This window comes from Leopardus geoffroyi, chromosome A2 (assembly GCF_018350155.1).
Source record: "Leopardus geoffroyi isolate Oge1 chromosome A2, O.geoffroyi_Oge1_pat1.0, whole genome shotgun sequence".
NCBI lineage: Eukaryota > Metazoa > Chordata > Mammalia > Carnivora > Felidae > Leopardus > Leopardus geoffroyi.
In genome coordinates, this window is record NC_059331.1 from 78,229,700 (window position 1) to 78,244,984 (window position 15,285).

A 15,285-nucleotide genomic window follows, 5' to 3' on the forward strand; every position below is an offset into this window, starting at 1 on the left:
AATCTATAAAGAATTTATCAAACTCAACATCCCAAAAACAAGGAATCCAGTGAAGAAATGGGCAGAAGACATGAACAGACACTTTACCAAAGAAGACATCCAGATGGCTAACAGACACATGAAAAGATGCTCAACATCACTCATCATTAGGGAAATGAAAATCAAAACCACAATGAGATACCACCTCACACCCCTGTCAGAATGGCTAAAATGAACAACTCAAGAAACAACAGATGTTGGCAAGGATGTGGAGAAAGGGAAACACTTTGCATTGTTGATAGGAATGGAAACTGGTATAGCCACTCTGGAAAATAGGATGAAGTTTCCTCAAAAAACTAAAAATAGAGCTACCCTACGACCCAGCAATTACACTATTAGGTATTTATCCAAGGGATAAAAAATTGCTGATTTGTAGGGGCACATGCACCCCAATGTTTGTAGCAGCACTGTTGACAATAGCCACAGTATGGAAAGAGCCATTGACTTTTGAATGGATAAAGAAGATGTGGGATTTATATATAATGGAATATTACTTGGTAATCAAAAAGAATGAAATCTTGCCATTTGCCACAATGTGGATGGAACTAGAATGCATTATGCTAAGGGAAAGAAGTCAGAGAAAGACAAATATCATATGACTTCACTCATATGTGGAATTTAAGAAACACAACGGATGAACATAGGAGAAGGGAAGGAAAAATAAGATAAAAACAGAGAGGGGGGGAAACCGCAAGAGACTCTTAAATACGGAGAATAAACAGGGTTGCTGGAGGGGAGGTGGGTGGGGGGATGCGCTAAATGGGTGATAGGCATTAAGGAGGGCACTTGTTGGGATGAGCACGGGGTGTTATATGTAAGTGATGAATCACTAAATTCTATTCCTGAAACCATTATTACACATATGTTAATTAACTTGGATTTAAATTGAAAAAACAAAAAACAAAGTCCTAGTTGGAAGATGATGTTCAATGATTTGGGTAAAAATACAGAAAGCGTTCTTACCAAATCTGCAAATGTTATAGGAGAGCAAGTTATAACACTTAAAAGCAAGGATTCTCAAACTGTATTCCGAGGAACCCTATGAGTCTGTGGAGGTATTCAAGAGGCAATGACAGATCCTGTCCTCTGCATGCCTCACTCCTACAGGGCTCTGGTACTCCCATGTGCCCATTACTACAGAGCAACTATGCTGTTTATCTAAGCTCAACATGCCCTAGGAAATGAAACATAAAGAAAACTATACCAAGGCTGATCCTAATCAAATTGCTGAAGACCATGGTACCAAAAAGAAAATCTTAAAAGTAGCCTGGGGAAGAAAGACACATACAGAAATCAGAGGTAAGAATGACAGGAAACTTACAGAAAATATGCAAGCCCAAAGAAAAAGCTGCTGAAAGGGAGGAAAAAAAGCCAACCTAGAATTCTATATTCAGGGAAAACATCTTTCAAAAATGAAGGTGGAATAAAGAGGTTTTCAGACAAACAAAAGCTGGAAGAATTTCTTGCCAGAAGACTTGCACTATAAGAAATTTTTAAGGCTGAAGGAAAATGATGCCAGATGGAAACACAAACCTTTACAAAGAAATAAAGAGTCCCAAAATGTGGTAAATGTGTGGGTAAATATATATATATATATACATATACATATATATATATGTATATGTATATGTATATATATATGTATATATATGTGTGTATATATATATACATATATATATATGTATACACACACACATATATATATGACATATTTATATAGATATATATATTTATATTTATATATATTATATATATATACATTTACATATGTAAGTTTAATCTATTAAGTCTGCTAAATCTATTTTTAACTATTTAAGGCAATAATAACAATTATTATTGGGTTTATGACATATGTAGGAGGTAAAAGCATGACAAAAAATAGCATAAAGGTCAGGAAGAAGTTAATGGAAGTATACTGTTGTAAGATTCTTACGCACACGTGAAGTGGTGTATTATCTGAGTGTAACCAAGAGCATGAGGTAACAGATATTTAGTATATGTGCTGCCAAAGCGAGCACTAGGTAACAGATATTTAGATCAATGAAGTGAACTAGAGAATCTAGATATGGACCCACACATATACAGGCAGTTGATATTTGACAAAAGCGCTGAGGTATTTCAACAGATGGTGCCAGGAAAGTTGGATATTCAATACCAAAAAAACCACACCTGATCTTTACTTTCCATCATACCCAAAAATTAACTCCAAGCTGGATCAAAGACTGAAACGTAAGAGTGAAAACTATGAAACTTCCAGGAAAAAATATTTGTCACATTGAATTAGGCAGTCTTTCTCAACATTGGCACTGTTGACATTTTGGGCTAGATTATTCATTGTTGTTGGGGGGCTGTCCTGTGCAATGTATGATGTTTAGCAGCATCCCTGGTCTCTACTCACTAGATGCCAGTAGAATTTTCCCAGTTGTAACAGTAAAAAATACCTCCAGACATTACCAAATGTTCCCTGGTGTGTGTGTGTGTGTGTGTGTGTGTGTGTGTGTGTGTGTGTGTGTGTTGGGGGTGTCTCTCCAGGTTGAGTATTATTGGATTAGGCAAATGTTTATTTAAAAAATTTTTTTTAATGTTTATTTATTTTTGAGACAGAGAAAGAGAGAGACAGAGTGTGAGTGGGGGAAGGGCAGAGAGAGAGGGAGACACAGAATCTGAAGCAGGCTCCAGGCTCTGAGCTGTCAGCACAGAGCCCGACATGGGGCTTGAACCCATGAGCTGTGAGATCATCTGAGCAAAGTTGGACGCCCAACCGACTGAACCACCTAGGCGCCCCACAAATGTTTCTTAGGATACACAAAAGCAAACTATACAAAAGGTGATGAATTGGACTTAATAAAAATTTAAAAACCCTTCTGCTCTCTGAAATATACTACTAAGAAAATGAAAAGGTAAGCCACAGACTGGAATTTGTAAAATGTATACCTGATAAAGGATTTGTATCTAGAATATATAAACAACTCAAAAACAAGAAGGCAACCCATATTAAACATGAATGAAAGATGTGAACAGAAACTTCTCAATAGAAGATGGAAAATAAGCACATGAGAAGATACTCAACATCATTACAGAAATGCAACATTGAGATGCCACTCCACCATTGGAATGGCTAAAATTAAAAAGATTGGTGATAATTAGTATTGGCAAAGATGTGGAACAGTGGGAACTCATGTACATTGATGGTGGGAATATACAATGTTACACACTTTGGAAAAATAGTTCAGCAGTATCTTATAAAATTAAACACACATGTACCATGACTCAACTATCTCACTGTTAAATATTTACTCAAAAGGTGAATGGAAAATAAAGCATAGTATATCCACACAGGGGACTACTACTCAGTCATAAAAAGGAACAGATGGCACACACAGCAATGTGGATGGATCTTAAAAGCACCATGCTAAGTAAAAGGATCCAGATACAAAAACTACATACTGTATGATTCCACTTGATGAAATTCTAGAAAATGACATGACAGAAGCAGATCAGTTGTTCAGGATAGGGGATGGAAGGAGGAAAGGACTAACTCTGCAAGGGAACATGAAAGAACCTTCCCTATAACGTCTCTATGGAAGTGTTCTGTATCCTGGTTACGATGGCAGTGGTTATGTGATTGCATACGTTTGTCAAAACTCATTGCACTGCCCACTTAAAACGAACAAAATTTATTATATATAAATGATTCCTTACGAAAGCTGATTTAAAACAAAATGGATGGGAGACTGCCTGGTTTTGAGGCTTTCAGGAGCTAGTGGTTAGAGAAAGGCTTGACAGAAGCCCGTCCAGGGACTTTCCAGCTTCTCTGTCTCTACAGAAACATTAGCTTTTACCCACAAGGCCCTGTGAAGCGTGCACAGACAGTTACAAGACATAAAGACCACTTGGGGACATCGAGGTGATACCTACCACTAGTGCTCCGGCCTTCAGTCCAGGATCATATGGGACTCTAAAGCTTTTTGGGAGATTCGAATTCTGCAGGTTTTCAAGTTTTTGCTTAAGTTGTGAAATAACTGTAATTGTCAGAAGTGCACAGAGTTACATGAGTTCAAATAATCACCGACATTATCTGTAGCATTTCCTGAGGCCACATCTATTCATAACATTCTATACATTTGGTCTGGTGTGGAGTGGGAGCAAAGGGTGTAGGTTTCTGTCTTTGAGGAACTAACCATAAGACGTGGCGAGATAAGTCAGGTTTACTGTGAGCAATACAACCATGTACACAATACTACAGCAGTGGATAGAAGCATGCGAGTAAAGATATGGGAGGCCAAGACAATCAGGTAGGGAAGGATAATTTGAAGGTAATGCTAAGGAATATAAACTGTTGTTTTCTTCCCAAGATGTGAAACTTTGAACTGCCATTTGGTTTGGGGAACAGACATTCAAAGACCATATTAAATGCAATTCAGTTAGGGTTTTATAAATTCTTTTCAAAAGAAGAAGTCAGGTTATGTGGAGACAGTGTGATAGCCTCAAACTCAAGAGTTCTTTAGAATTCTAAATTCTAAGACAAAATATATAGGTTAAAAATTTCTTCCTGGATAACATACTAGAGGCCGGTACAAGTGTTTCCCTTTCTTACTTACAATGAAAATAAAAGTAAGATGATTATGACCACGATTATTTTTTTGGAGAGAACATTACTGGTGTATTGGAAAAGAATTGAAGGGGAAAAGTGGAAATTCAGGATATTCAAAATACTAGCTGACTATGTTAGTATATGTGTCCATTATGAGCCATAGTGCTGGGTCTATGTAGATAAAAATGAATAAAACATATCCCCTAGTTTCAAGGCTCATGCAGTTTACCACACCAGAAAGAAGTGTCAATGACTATATTTTAATATAGTATCAACCCAAGCCTAGGGGAATACAGAGAAAGAGTGATTAATTTTCCTAGGGGCAGGGACAGGATTTATTAGGGATAAGATCATATTGGAAATGACATCAGAGAGGAGGTATATATGTCTGTGTATAATTATGCTGATCTCTTTATAAATATATATAAAAATAGAAGTACACTGACATATATAAATATATATACACAAATTTAAATAGCTTCTCAATAATTCATTTCTTTTTTTTAAATTTTTTTAATGTTTACTTATTTTCTGAGAGAGAGTGAGACAGAGTGTGAGTGGGGGAGGGGCAGAGAGAGAGGGAAACACAGAATCTGAAGCAGGCTCCAGGCTCTGAGCTGTCAGCACAGAGCCCGACATGGGCCTCAAACTCATGAACTGTGATGTGAGATCATGACCTGAGCTGAAGTTGGACACTTAACCAACTGAGCCACCCTGGCACCCCAATTCATTTCTTTAAAAGACTGAAAATTTGAAAATTATACACATATATTGAAAGGAAGGAAAAAAGTAAATATTTGCAAATAACTAATCTTCGTGTGCGTGCAACTGTTCTGTTTTTTTTTGTTTGTTTTTGTTTTTGTTTTTTTAGTTTCAAGTTTTTAATTGAGATTCCAGTGAGTTAGCATACAGTGTAATATTAGTTTCAGGCCTGCAATTGTTCTTAAATATACACCTTACATCTGCATGCTTTTTAAATTTTTCAAAGAGTTCAACATCTATTATAAATTCATCATTAGCATATATCCATAGTTTTAAAAAATACGAACTTGTAAAAGGAGGACTTTAAATTTGCTTACTCCACAAAGATGGAAGATTGAAAAATGTGTTCTTGGCTTCCTTTAGGAAGGTACAGCCCACCTCCCCGAAGGAAGGAGAATCGCAGGGATAATGGCATTGGAAATAGAGGCACCATACCTTGGGAACTGACATCATACTTTTCAGCAGAGAGCGATTTAATATCAAGGGTGACCTTCTGTAGCATCTCGATCACTTGCACTTGGTCGGTGAAGTCATGCAGCATGGCTGTGCCACAGCCCCTCAGGTAGGCTTCTAGGATCACTGCAAACCTCTGCTGGTAGTGTCTGGACTGTGCTATCTCGCTTCTCAAGAACCAAAACAAGAAGTGACCAATTCTTTTGTTCTGAAGGTGGGAACAAGAAGGGTGAACAGTTGTGACTAATGCTCTATCAGTCAGTTCTCGCTAACTTTTAAAAGGTCACACTATTCTCAAAGTGGAAGTACTTACTCGTAAGCCACGCTTCAGCAGAAATCTGGCGAGGGCGCTGTCATGATAGGGTTCAAATTTCACAGCCTAAAGGAAGAACACAGGGGCATTTGTAGGACTGCATTTCTGTGTTGGTTAATCGGGAAAAAGGAAATGGAGGAAAAGCGCTCTGCCTTACTGGGTCTTTTCTGACTAGGCTGATGACAATCTTACCAGTCACTTCACTCAACCCTTTCTTTTTGAGGACACTTTGGGTCAGAGTGAGCCACTTGCTTAGGGACTGGGATTAGAAACCAGAACTCTTGACTCCAGTTATGTTCTTTTGCTACCGTCAAAGATTAGGCTTTGGCTCCCATTAAGGGCTTACTTGACTTATTGGAAGGATAGAGGGGAAATATGGGGATTACTGTAACACATCCTTAAAAGAGGAATGTAAAAGAGGTTGTTGGAAAGAAAACGCACAGTGGAGACGCAACATATAACAAGAAAAATATGTTAGAGGTGAAGATCGTAAAAATTCTATAGCTTCCCTTCAGCTCAAGATGTGTGTTTCGCATCTCTCTGGCAAGTCACCACGCTACCTCATGGGCTCTTACTCCAAGTAAACAGCAGGCCTGGATCCACCCACACAGAGTGATCACTACCCTCTGCCATGCGGCAGTGTATGCAGAGAGTTTTTTCTGAAAAGTCTCTGATTTTATGTGCTTCCTAGGGTTTGTAGTTTTTGTATCACTTGGCTGTTATAGAGGTATTGACCTGCATGGCAGACAGCTCTATGACTGAAGAAAATCACCAATAAAATATAAAAAAATAATTTAGAATGGTGGGTATAGGAACATTTGTTATACCATTCTTAGTATTTACAGTAAGTCTCAATAGTTCACAATTTTATGGCAAGACTAACAAATACAGTTTAAATTGTTAACAGATGTGTATAGATTTATAGGCTTATATCGTGTGTGTGCATAAAGAGAGGCTTAAAATGAAATATCTCAGTATTTTCTTTACAGATAGAAATGGTCTACCTTTTTTTTTCCCCCAAGGAACAAGAGAAATTCCCATTCCACTTTATCTTTTAGGGCCTGTGTGGTTCTTGGTACAATTTCCAGTTCTTACTCTGGTTTTCCAGTTTCGAAATGATCAATATTGACATGCTTCCAAAGATGCTTTTCTTTTCTTTAAAAAAAAATTTTTTTTAATGTTTATTCATTCTTGGGGGAGAGAGAGAGAGAGACAGAGTGTGAGCAGGAGAGGGGCAGAGAGAGAGAGGCAGACACAGAATCTGAAGCAGGCTCCAGGTTCTGAGCTGTCAGCACAGAGCCCAATGTGGGGCTTGAACCTACAATTATGAGATCATGACCTGAGCCAAAGTTGGACGCTCAACTGACTGAGCCACCCAGGCGCTCCTCAAAGATGCTTTTCATGGCTGTGGGCCGGTAGGTGCCTGTAGCTGCCGTTAAGGTCTGAATTCTGAGAATGTGGTTTATTTGGCCACTGGTACAGACTTCAGAATTGTTTTTCTAAGTTTCCAGTTCAAACGTGAGTCGTTTCAACCTTATTCGTGTTTCACTTCTGTAAACACAATGCAGATCTCAACTAGGAGACCATTTTAATCAGGAATGAGTCATTCAGCCATATCTGAAAATGTCTCAAATAGTTTTACAAATGACTACTCTTTTTCAAATTTATGACCACAAATTCAATGTTAATATTACTTATTGACCTCTTTCATTTAAAACATTTCCAAGAAGAACACGATTCATTTTCCAATTCTGCAAAATTTACTTGTGAAAATGACAATGAAAAATAATTCATTAGTGAATTAATTTTCATTCATTTTCATCTGTCTTATGTCACTATCTGAACTAGTGGGCAGAGAAAACTATTAGATACATTTAACAGATGAAGGCAAAGGTCAAGTGTAATGTTTCAAATATCTGCTTAATGAGAAGGCAAAGATTCAGAGTTAAAGTTGAGAATATTCAAAATGCTCAGAAAACTCCAGGGCCTTCCTCTAACTACAAATAATGATTACAGAGTTTAGTGTCTAACATTAAGAGTGGCTAATCCTCAAGAGCTCAGGTCAGGGGTGCCTAGGTGGCCCAGTGAGTTAAGCATCTGACTTTGGCTCAGGTCATGACCTCATGGTTCGTGAGTTTGAGCCCCGCATCAGGCTCTGTGCTGACAGCTCGGAGCCTGGAGCTTGCTTCTGATTCTGTGTGCGTGTCTCTGTCCCTCCCATGCTCATGCTCTGTCTCTCTCCCGCTCAAAAATAAATAAGCATTTAAAAAAATTAAAAAATAAATAAAGAGATCAGGTCAAACATCACTTACTCAGAACTGTCCCTGGTTTCCTCAATCTAAATTAAATATCTCCAGGACCCCTACCTATTTTCTCATAATACCCTGCAGATTTCCCCCAGAGCACTTGCACAATTTGTTATGAAATATCTGTTTGTATGCATTTAATTAATTAATGCATTTAATGTCAGTCTTCCCCCACGACATCACAAGCTATAGGGGGACCGAGACAGGCTCTGTTGTGATCACTGATCTCTCTAGCATCCAGAAGTGCACAGTACATGTTGTTGAATTAATGGAGGGACATGTCTGCACTCTAAAATAGCATTCTGTTCCAATTCCTTTACTTCCTCTTCCTTGTTGAACAGCACAATACGGTCTCAGAAGTGCTCTGGTGTGCAGAACTGTGCCTCCTTTTTTCTTCAACTTCCTAGGTAAACCTGAGGCAAATCACTTAGTCCTTCTGGATTACTTGGAAAGGTGTGAGAACAGGAGTGGAAATCCTATACCAGACCTGTCTGAAGAGAGGGGCTTTTGAGGTCCCACCCAGATAGGAGATGTTATTCTATGAATTATGATAAATGTGATCAAAAAGGGTGAGCTTTTCTCTCTGGGACACACTATCCTGATCCCGGATTTTTTTTAAAAAAAATTTTTAATGTTTATTTTTGAGAGAGAGACAGAGAGTGTGTGTGAGAGAGCAGAGGAGGAACAGAGAGAGAGGGAGACACAGAATCCGAAGCAGGCTCCTGGCTCCGAGCTGTCAGCAGAGAGCCAGACACAGGGCTTAAACTCACGAACCCCGAGATCATGACCTGAGCCAAATTCGGACGCTTAACCAACTGATACACCCAGGTACCCCCCTCACCCTGGATTGATGCAGGAAATTGGAGGCAGAGAAAAGAGCAGGGCCTGGAGGCAATCTGCCTGGGTTTGATTTCTGGTCTGATTTTTTAAAAGTATGTGACCTTGAGCACATTACTTAGACTCTCTAAACCTCGGTTTCCATATATATATAATGCAAATGTTAATTTGACCTCCATCATAGTTGTTTGGAGAGTTCAGTGTGATAATACACGAAACGCATGCAAATCACTTGCAGCCTCAGAGCCTTGGTACAAGGGAGCATTCCACTAATCGCATCTGTCACTAATATAGTAAATGAGAACAAGCTACTCCTATAGGCCCAGTTTTCCTAAAAAGCAAAATACTATGTCCTCAAAATGATTGTTGGCAACCTCTCAAAGACAGTAAAAAAAGTAAATGGAACAGTTTACTACTGTTTGAAGTGGCTTCATCAGATCTCCATTGACTGACTGTGACACTATATGGGCAAAGGGCATTTGGTGACAACTGAATGGGGTGCCTGTGCACATGCAAATAAACTCTTTGAGAAGAGTGCTCCCTTGAGAACATCAGAATCCCTACCTGGACCAGCTGTAGGAGGTAATGCAGAACATCATCGTCCTCCAAGCTCTCCAGTTTCTGCACTGCAATGGCTCTTACATTTTCATCCGAAAAGTTGCAGTCCAGGAGTTGCATTGTTAACCCCACATCCAAAGCACTTTGATCCCAGACCTCCCGTCTGGCTAACAATTGGTACGTTTTGGCTACAATTTCTTGCTGTCCCCATTTTACGGAGCTAAACAGCTTAGGATATGCCTTTGGATGCTTAAGGCTTTCATATCTAAAATGCCAGAGCAATTCTTTGTCCTCTGCTGTGAGAGGGTTAAGTGGATCAGTGGCTATGATTGCTTCCAATTGCTTCCGAAGCTGGTTGGGCATTTCTGCTCGAACCCGGTCCCCTTCGGGGTCAGGGGTGGGGCGATGCTTAGGCAAGGCTATTGGGTGACAGTAATTGTCCAGAAGAATGGAGATGGACATTGAGTTCTCCTTGTCTGGGTTTGTCGCAGACGTGAGCTTGTCAGCATTGAAGCTCCCTTGGTCTTCTCCCTTTCCAGATATCTGCCACATGTGGAGCACATACTCCCCGTGGCGCAGGAGGAATCGGTGGTCTATCAGCAGCAGGTTCACGTAATAGAGGAGCTGAGTTTTGCCTTTAGACTCGGAGCTGGGAGTCTCTGCAGAGGTCTTGCCAGCCAGCACCGGAGCTTTGCTGCAGTAGATCTGGAGGTTGAGTAGAGCCCCTCTGGGTAAGTCTTTTATTTTGATACTGAACTCGAGCCACACATTCCAGAGCACCTCCTCTGTGAAGGGTTTGGGGCTGGTTCTCCTTTGGCAAAGGACTTGCTGCCCATGCTGGATGTTTGCCTCCACAAAAACCGTGAGGTCAGCATTCCGGGGCAGGACGGGGATATCAATGCCTCTGATTTTGACCCTGAACTTCCGGTCACAGTCCCACAGGGACACGGTGAACACACTCTCGTGGTCCTTCCCGTGGATGGTCAGCTGCTCATGGTAGCCAGTGACTCCCGTGCAGTCATCCACCAGTGGCCACTCTTCTTTCCTCACCTCGTCCAGGGCTGGGTCTGGAGGCGTGTCAAGCACCAGGTGAATCTCTTCTCCATTCTTGAGGCATTGCCTCACCCACTGAAAGTTTTTGATGGGCGTTTCACCCACTAGGTACTCATCCCGGCCGCAGACGCGCAGCACAAAATCCTGTTCGCTCTGGCTTTCGGGGATATCCATCAGAGACTTCTTCTTGGCCATCTTGGTGAAGAAGCTCTGGAGGATGGCGCCTGGGGTGTCATCGGCCGAGACCTTGATGGTCTGGCTGGTGGTGCTGCGGTGAATGACAATGAAGATGCAGTTGTTGGTGATCTTCTTCAACAGATACTCCGGGAGGGGCTTCGATGTCACCCACGGGTGCATGGCGTAGAGCTTAGGGTCGCGGCCGGCCACCTCGACCATGCGCGGGGTGACCAGGCGGCGGCGCGTGAACTCGAGCTCGTTATCGTGCACGTTGCTGACGTCGGTGACGTCGTAGCCGATCAGGGCGGTGAGCTGCCGCTGGAAGGCCAGCGTCTCGTCCGAGGGCGCGCGCCGCTGCACCACGTGGATCTGGCCCGGGCTCCTGTGCAGCACCTGCCAGTAGCGCAGGCAGTCCAGGGTCTGCACCACCTGGTACTTGTCGTAGATCTCGTACCACTGGCCCTTCTTCTGGTAGAGCAGGAGGAAGTGGTCCGGGCCGAGCCGGCGGTAGAAGTCGGTCGCCACGCTAGTCTCCAGCGCGCGCAGCCACACCTGGGCCTTCATCTGCTCCACGTTGCCGTGGCCGGCCACGTGCAGCAGCGCCGTCTCGGGGGTCTTGCTGTTGCGCTGGCTGGTGGGCAGCACGAACTCGATGGGGATGAGCTCCATGGAGGACAGGCTGGCCGTGGTGCTGCGCGGCTTCATCCTCCGGCGCCGGCGGCGGTTGTCCTCTCTCAGAACCACGGGCTGTTCATAGTTGTCCAGCTCCATGCCCTGCGCGACCTGGGAGTGGAGACACAGAGGGCTTGGTCACGGGGCAGGCACTTTCTGTTAACACTCTTCGACGAGGTGGCAGAAGGAGAAGGTAGAGGAAGGCAGTGATGTGCGCCCGAAGATACAGGGGTTTTGGAAGTGGGGCCCAGGAATGCAGGTCCCACCACTTAGTATCAGGGTGACTTGAGCTAGTTAGAGAATCTCTGCGCCTGTTTCCCACCTGTAAGATGGGTCTAGTGATACCTCAGAGGGTGGAGGGGAGGATTAAAAAAGGTAATATGCTTGTTCGGCATGGGTGATAGGTACATGGGGGTTCATCAATCAGGTACCTTATGTTTGAAACTTTAATTAAGGAGAGAGAGATGTGAAGCACTCATCCATCACAGTCCCTGACACTTTATAATGGCTCAAGGTGGTAAGCGTTGTTCTTAAGCGTACTGAAATGGATAGATGAATAAAATCATCCAGTTAAATGATCAAGTTCTAATTTTCAAGGTGCAGCGTGAGATGCTGAAACCCCACACTGTGACAACACGCCCTCAACCTGTTTCATCTTTGTTCATTCTTACACTTCTCTCTGGGACTGAGATACCTCGCCCAACCACGCTTCACATTCTCGACTTTCAAACTGTCTGGATCAGGTATCTCCTCCCTAGTCAACTTCCTGTCTGTCTTTTTCTTTTCTTTCTTTTTTTTTTTTTTTCCTTTCTAGTTAGGAAAGGTAGTAATTTCATTGATAATATTCAAAAACATCAGAATTGGTGAAGTCACAAGCGAGAACTTTTGCAGATACTTGAATTTTTGAATCACGAAATGGGTAGTCATTCTGGCTGTCATCGCTACATTAAAGCAGTATCTTAGGGGAGTCACCCAAGGCTGTACTCTTCTAGCATGAACAATCAGATATTTTTAACTTTGTACCAATTCATTCCATCTGTCCCTGCATTAGATAGTGGAGAAGCCACCAGATGGGAGGGTGGATTTCTGGACTCCAGTGACCTGTTATTTGGACCCCAATCGATCACTTAACTTCCTTTTTGCTCTCCTATTTTCATCTCTATAATGAGAATTCACAAACTGATTCTCATCAATTCACTTTCCTCAAGTCTTTAGTAAGTACCTACTCCGCACAAAGCATTTCAGTATAAGTGTGACAGAATGCAATAGGAAACACTTCAAATAATGATTGAAATATTAAAAATATTAAAATTGAAATACAAACAAGGTGTTATGATTTTAGTATCTAGTATCCCTAGGTTGTAAGATATGTTCCACATAAGAATCAAATACTGAAACAAAAATTGTTTCCAAAATTGTCATTTACTCTCTTAAATGACTAATGTTAGTGAGACTCATAACTACTTATTTCCTTCATACTGGACCATTTGATATATACCAAAAAGGAGAGTTTGATTCAAAGATAAGAAAGACAAGTTTCAAATCTTGACTTTTAAGCTGACTTATAAAGTCAATAGTCCCTCTCTTAAAATATTATAAAGTTATCTTCAGCAAATACAGAAAGCAACTGTTCCAGAGGACTATCTCTTGTAGCTTTTAATTCACTGTTTGGTCTGTTGCTACATTGTAGAATAACTACCAAAGAAGAGAACCACAAGATATATTTATATTGACAACAAACTGAAACAAAATAGTTCCAGATTGAGGCAAAATACAAATACACAGCAATAACTTCTGCCTCAGTGCTACCAAACAGTCTTACAATATACAAGACACAGAGGAAAAAAAGGCTGGCTAAATACTCACTGCTTTCCTTCATGGCTGAGGCTATGAAGCTTTCTCCTCTTATGAGAAGACATCAGAAACACTGTTAAGCACAATAATCGCTAAGCATGCACTTGTGAGAACGTAAAACCCGGCTGGCACAAGCTCCTGTGCCCTCCCTCTTCCTCCCAAACAAAAACAAACAAACAAAAAGGACAGATGCACCTGCAAAGCTATGGCCGGAACCTTATGGATATCCACACGTATAGGTCTGGCCAGACAATGAAACGGAGGCATTCAGTGGTAGTATCATCTCAAGAACCGACAACCGTTCCAGATAAAAATATTCTACCCCAGACGGAAGTGTCACTATTCCGAGTCAGACCCAACAAAGGGCAAAAAAATAGAAGGAAGTAATACCTGATAAAGCAGCGGAGGTGATGATGCTGAAGGATCATTTGTTTAATTTTTGAAAACAAAACAAATTCGAATCTACCCAGTGTGCCTCTAAACTCTTCCGCTTTTCTGGGTCTCCCTTCGTATCCAGATGCAGAGGAAGTGTTGCAGTTACCAGGAAGGAAGTTTTAACCAAGTTGATTATACGTGTGATTGCTCATTTTAAAAGTGTCAGAAATGCATTTCCTGTTATAGCACAGAGTGAAACACAGGAGTGAAAAATGTTTACCATACACACACACACACACACACACACACACACACACATATATATTCTATTCTTTGAACTAATTTTTTTTAAATAGGAGAGACTGAAACAAATTAAAATACACATTCACAAGACATAAACACACGAGACATAAATACTCTTTCTAGATAGTTCTTAGAAGAAAAGGCCTAACAGCCACAATATTAGAGAAACAGCCTGGTAGGCAGATTTTTAAGAGTTAAATTAAACTCATTAGTCCTGCAAAGCTCACTTAATTAAATTTTCTTTGCAGGAACTCAAATGAACTCTTGTTCATATGCTGTAACTGAGGAATGGGGGAGAGAAACCTAGTGATCCAGGGGCCTGAGTTACACAAGCTGAATATTGTCAAAGACAAGGTCTGGGAGCTTGCCTCCTTACCTTGGTGAGACATTTCTGTATATTTTCAGAGCATTCAGGGTCCAAAATATCACTGTTGTGTGTGTGCGCGTGTGCATGCATGTGTCCATGTGTGTTGTAGAGGGAGACTTACTATGAGCCATGATTGGCTGCAGACAAAATAAAAGGTTTCTTGGTGTCATGGGAAAATTGGGGAGCTGAGCACTGTCATCCCATCAGATAGACAGTCACTAAGAGATGGCTCCTGAGTCCCATGGGAGTACAGAATACATAGAAAAGCCATACTAGGGACACCTGTGTGGTCTAGTAGGTTAAGTGTTTGACTTCAGCTCAGCTCATTATTTCATGGTTCGTGAGTTTCAGCCCATGTTGGGCTCCCTGCAGTCAGCACAAAGTCTGCATCAGATCCTCTGTCCCCTCTCCCTGCCTCTCAAAATAAACGAACATTAAAAAAAAAAAACAAAACTCAAAAAAGAAAAAGAAAAGAAAAAATCATCTTAAATCATTTTTAGAGCAGCTCTGTATTTTCAGGTGACCTCAATTTCCTCTAGAACCCCCAAGCCCACTCAGATCCTGAACCAGTGTTCCATCTCCTCTCTCCCAGGGTTTTCTATACTTGAGTTCATCTTCTAGT

The 15,285-nt window shown here is 41.3% G+C and overlaps 1 protein-coding gene across 3 annotated transcripts in view; it reads right to left on the reverse strand.

Annotated features, from left to right (window-relative positions):
• The window catches only part of PIK3CG (phosphatidylinositol-4,5-bisphosphate 3-kinase catalytic subunit gamma), a 33,221-nt gene extending 19,018 nt beyond the window's left edge, over positions 1-14,203 (reverse strand). Inside the window, exons 1-5 of one of the 3 annotated variants that reach the window (XM_045494453.1) lie at positions 14,009-14,203; positions 9,869-11,875; positions 6,162-6,227; positions 5,831-6,056; positions 3,958-4,061 (exon numbers count right to left, since the gene is read on the reverse strand). In XM_045494453.1, coding sequence (XP_045350409.1) covers positions 3,958-4,061; positions 5,831-6,056; positions 6,162-6,227; positions 9,869-11,863 — 2,391 coding nt within the window. In that variant the 5' untranslated portion in view covers positions 11,864-11,875; positions 14,009-14,203. Of the gene's footprint in view, positions 1-3,957; positions 4,062-5,830; positions 6,057-6,161; positions 6,228-9,868; positions 11,876-13,630; positions 13,767-13,813; positions 13,983-14,008 lie in introns of those variants that run through there. The other 2 variants (XM_045494451.1, XM_045494454.1) reach the window with 2 other exon arrangements.
• Between the last annotated feature and the right edge of the window lie 1,082 nt (positions 14,204-15,285).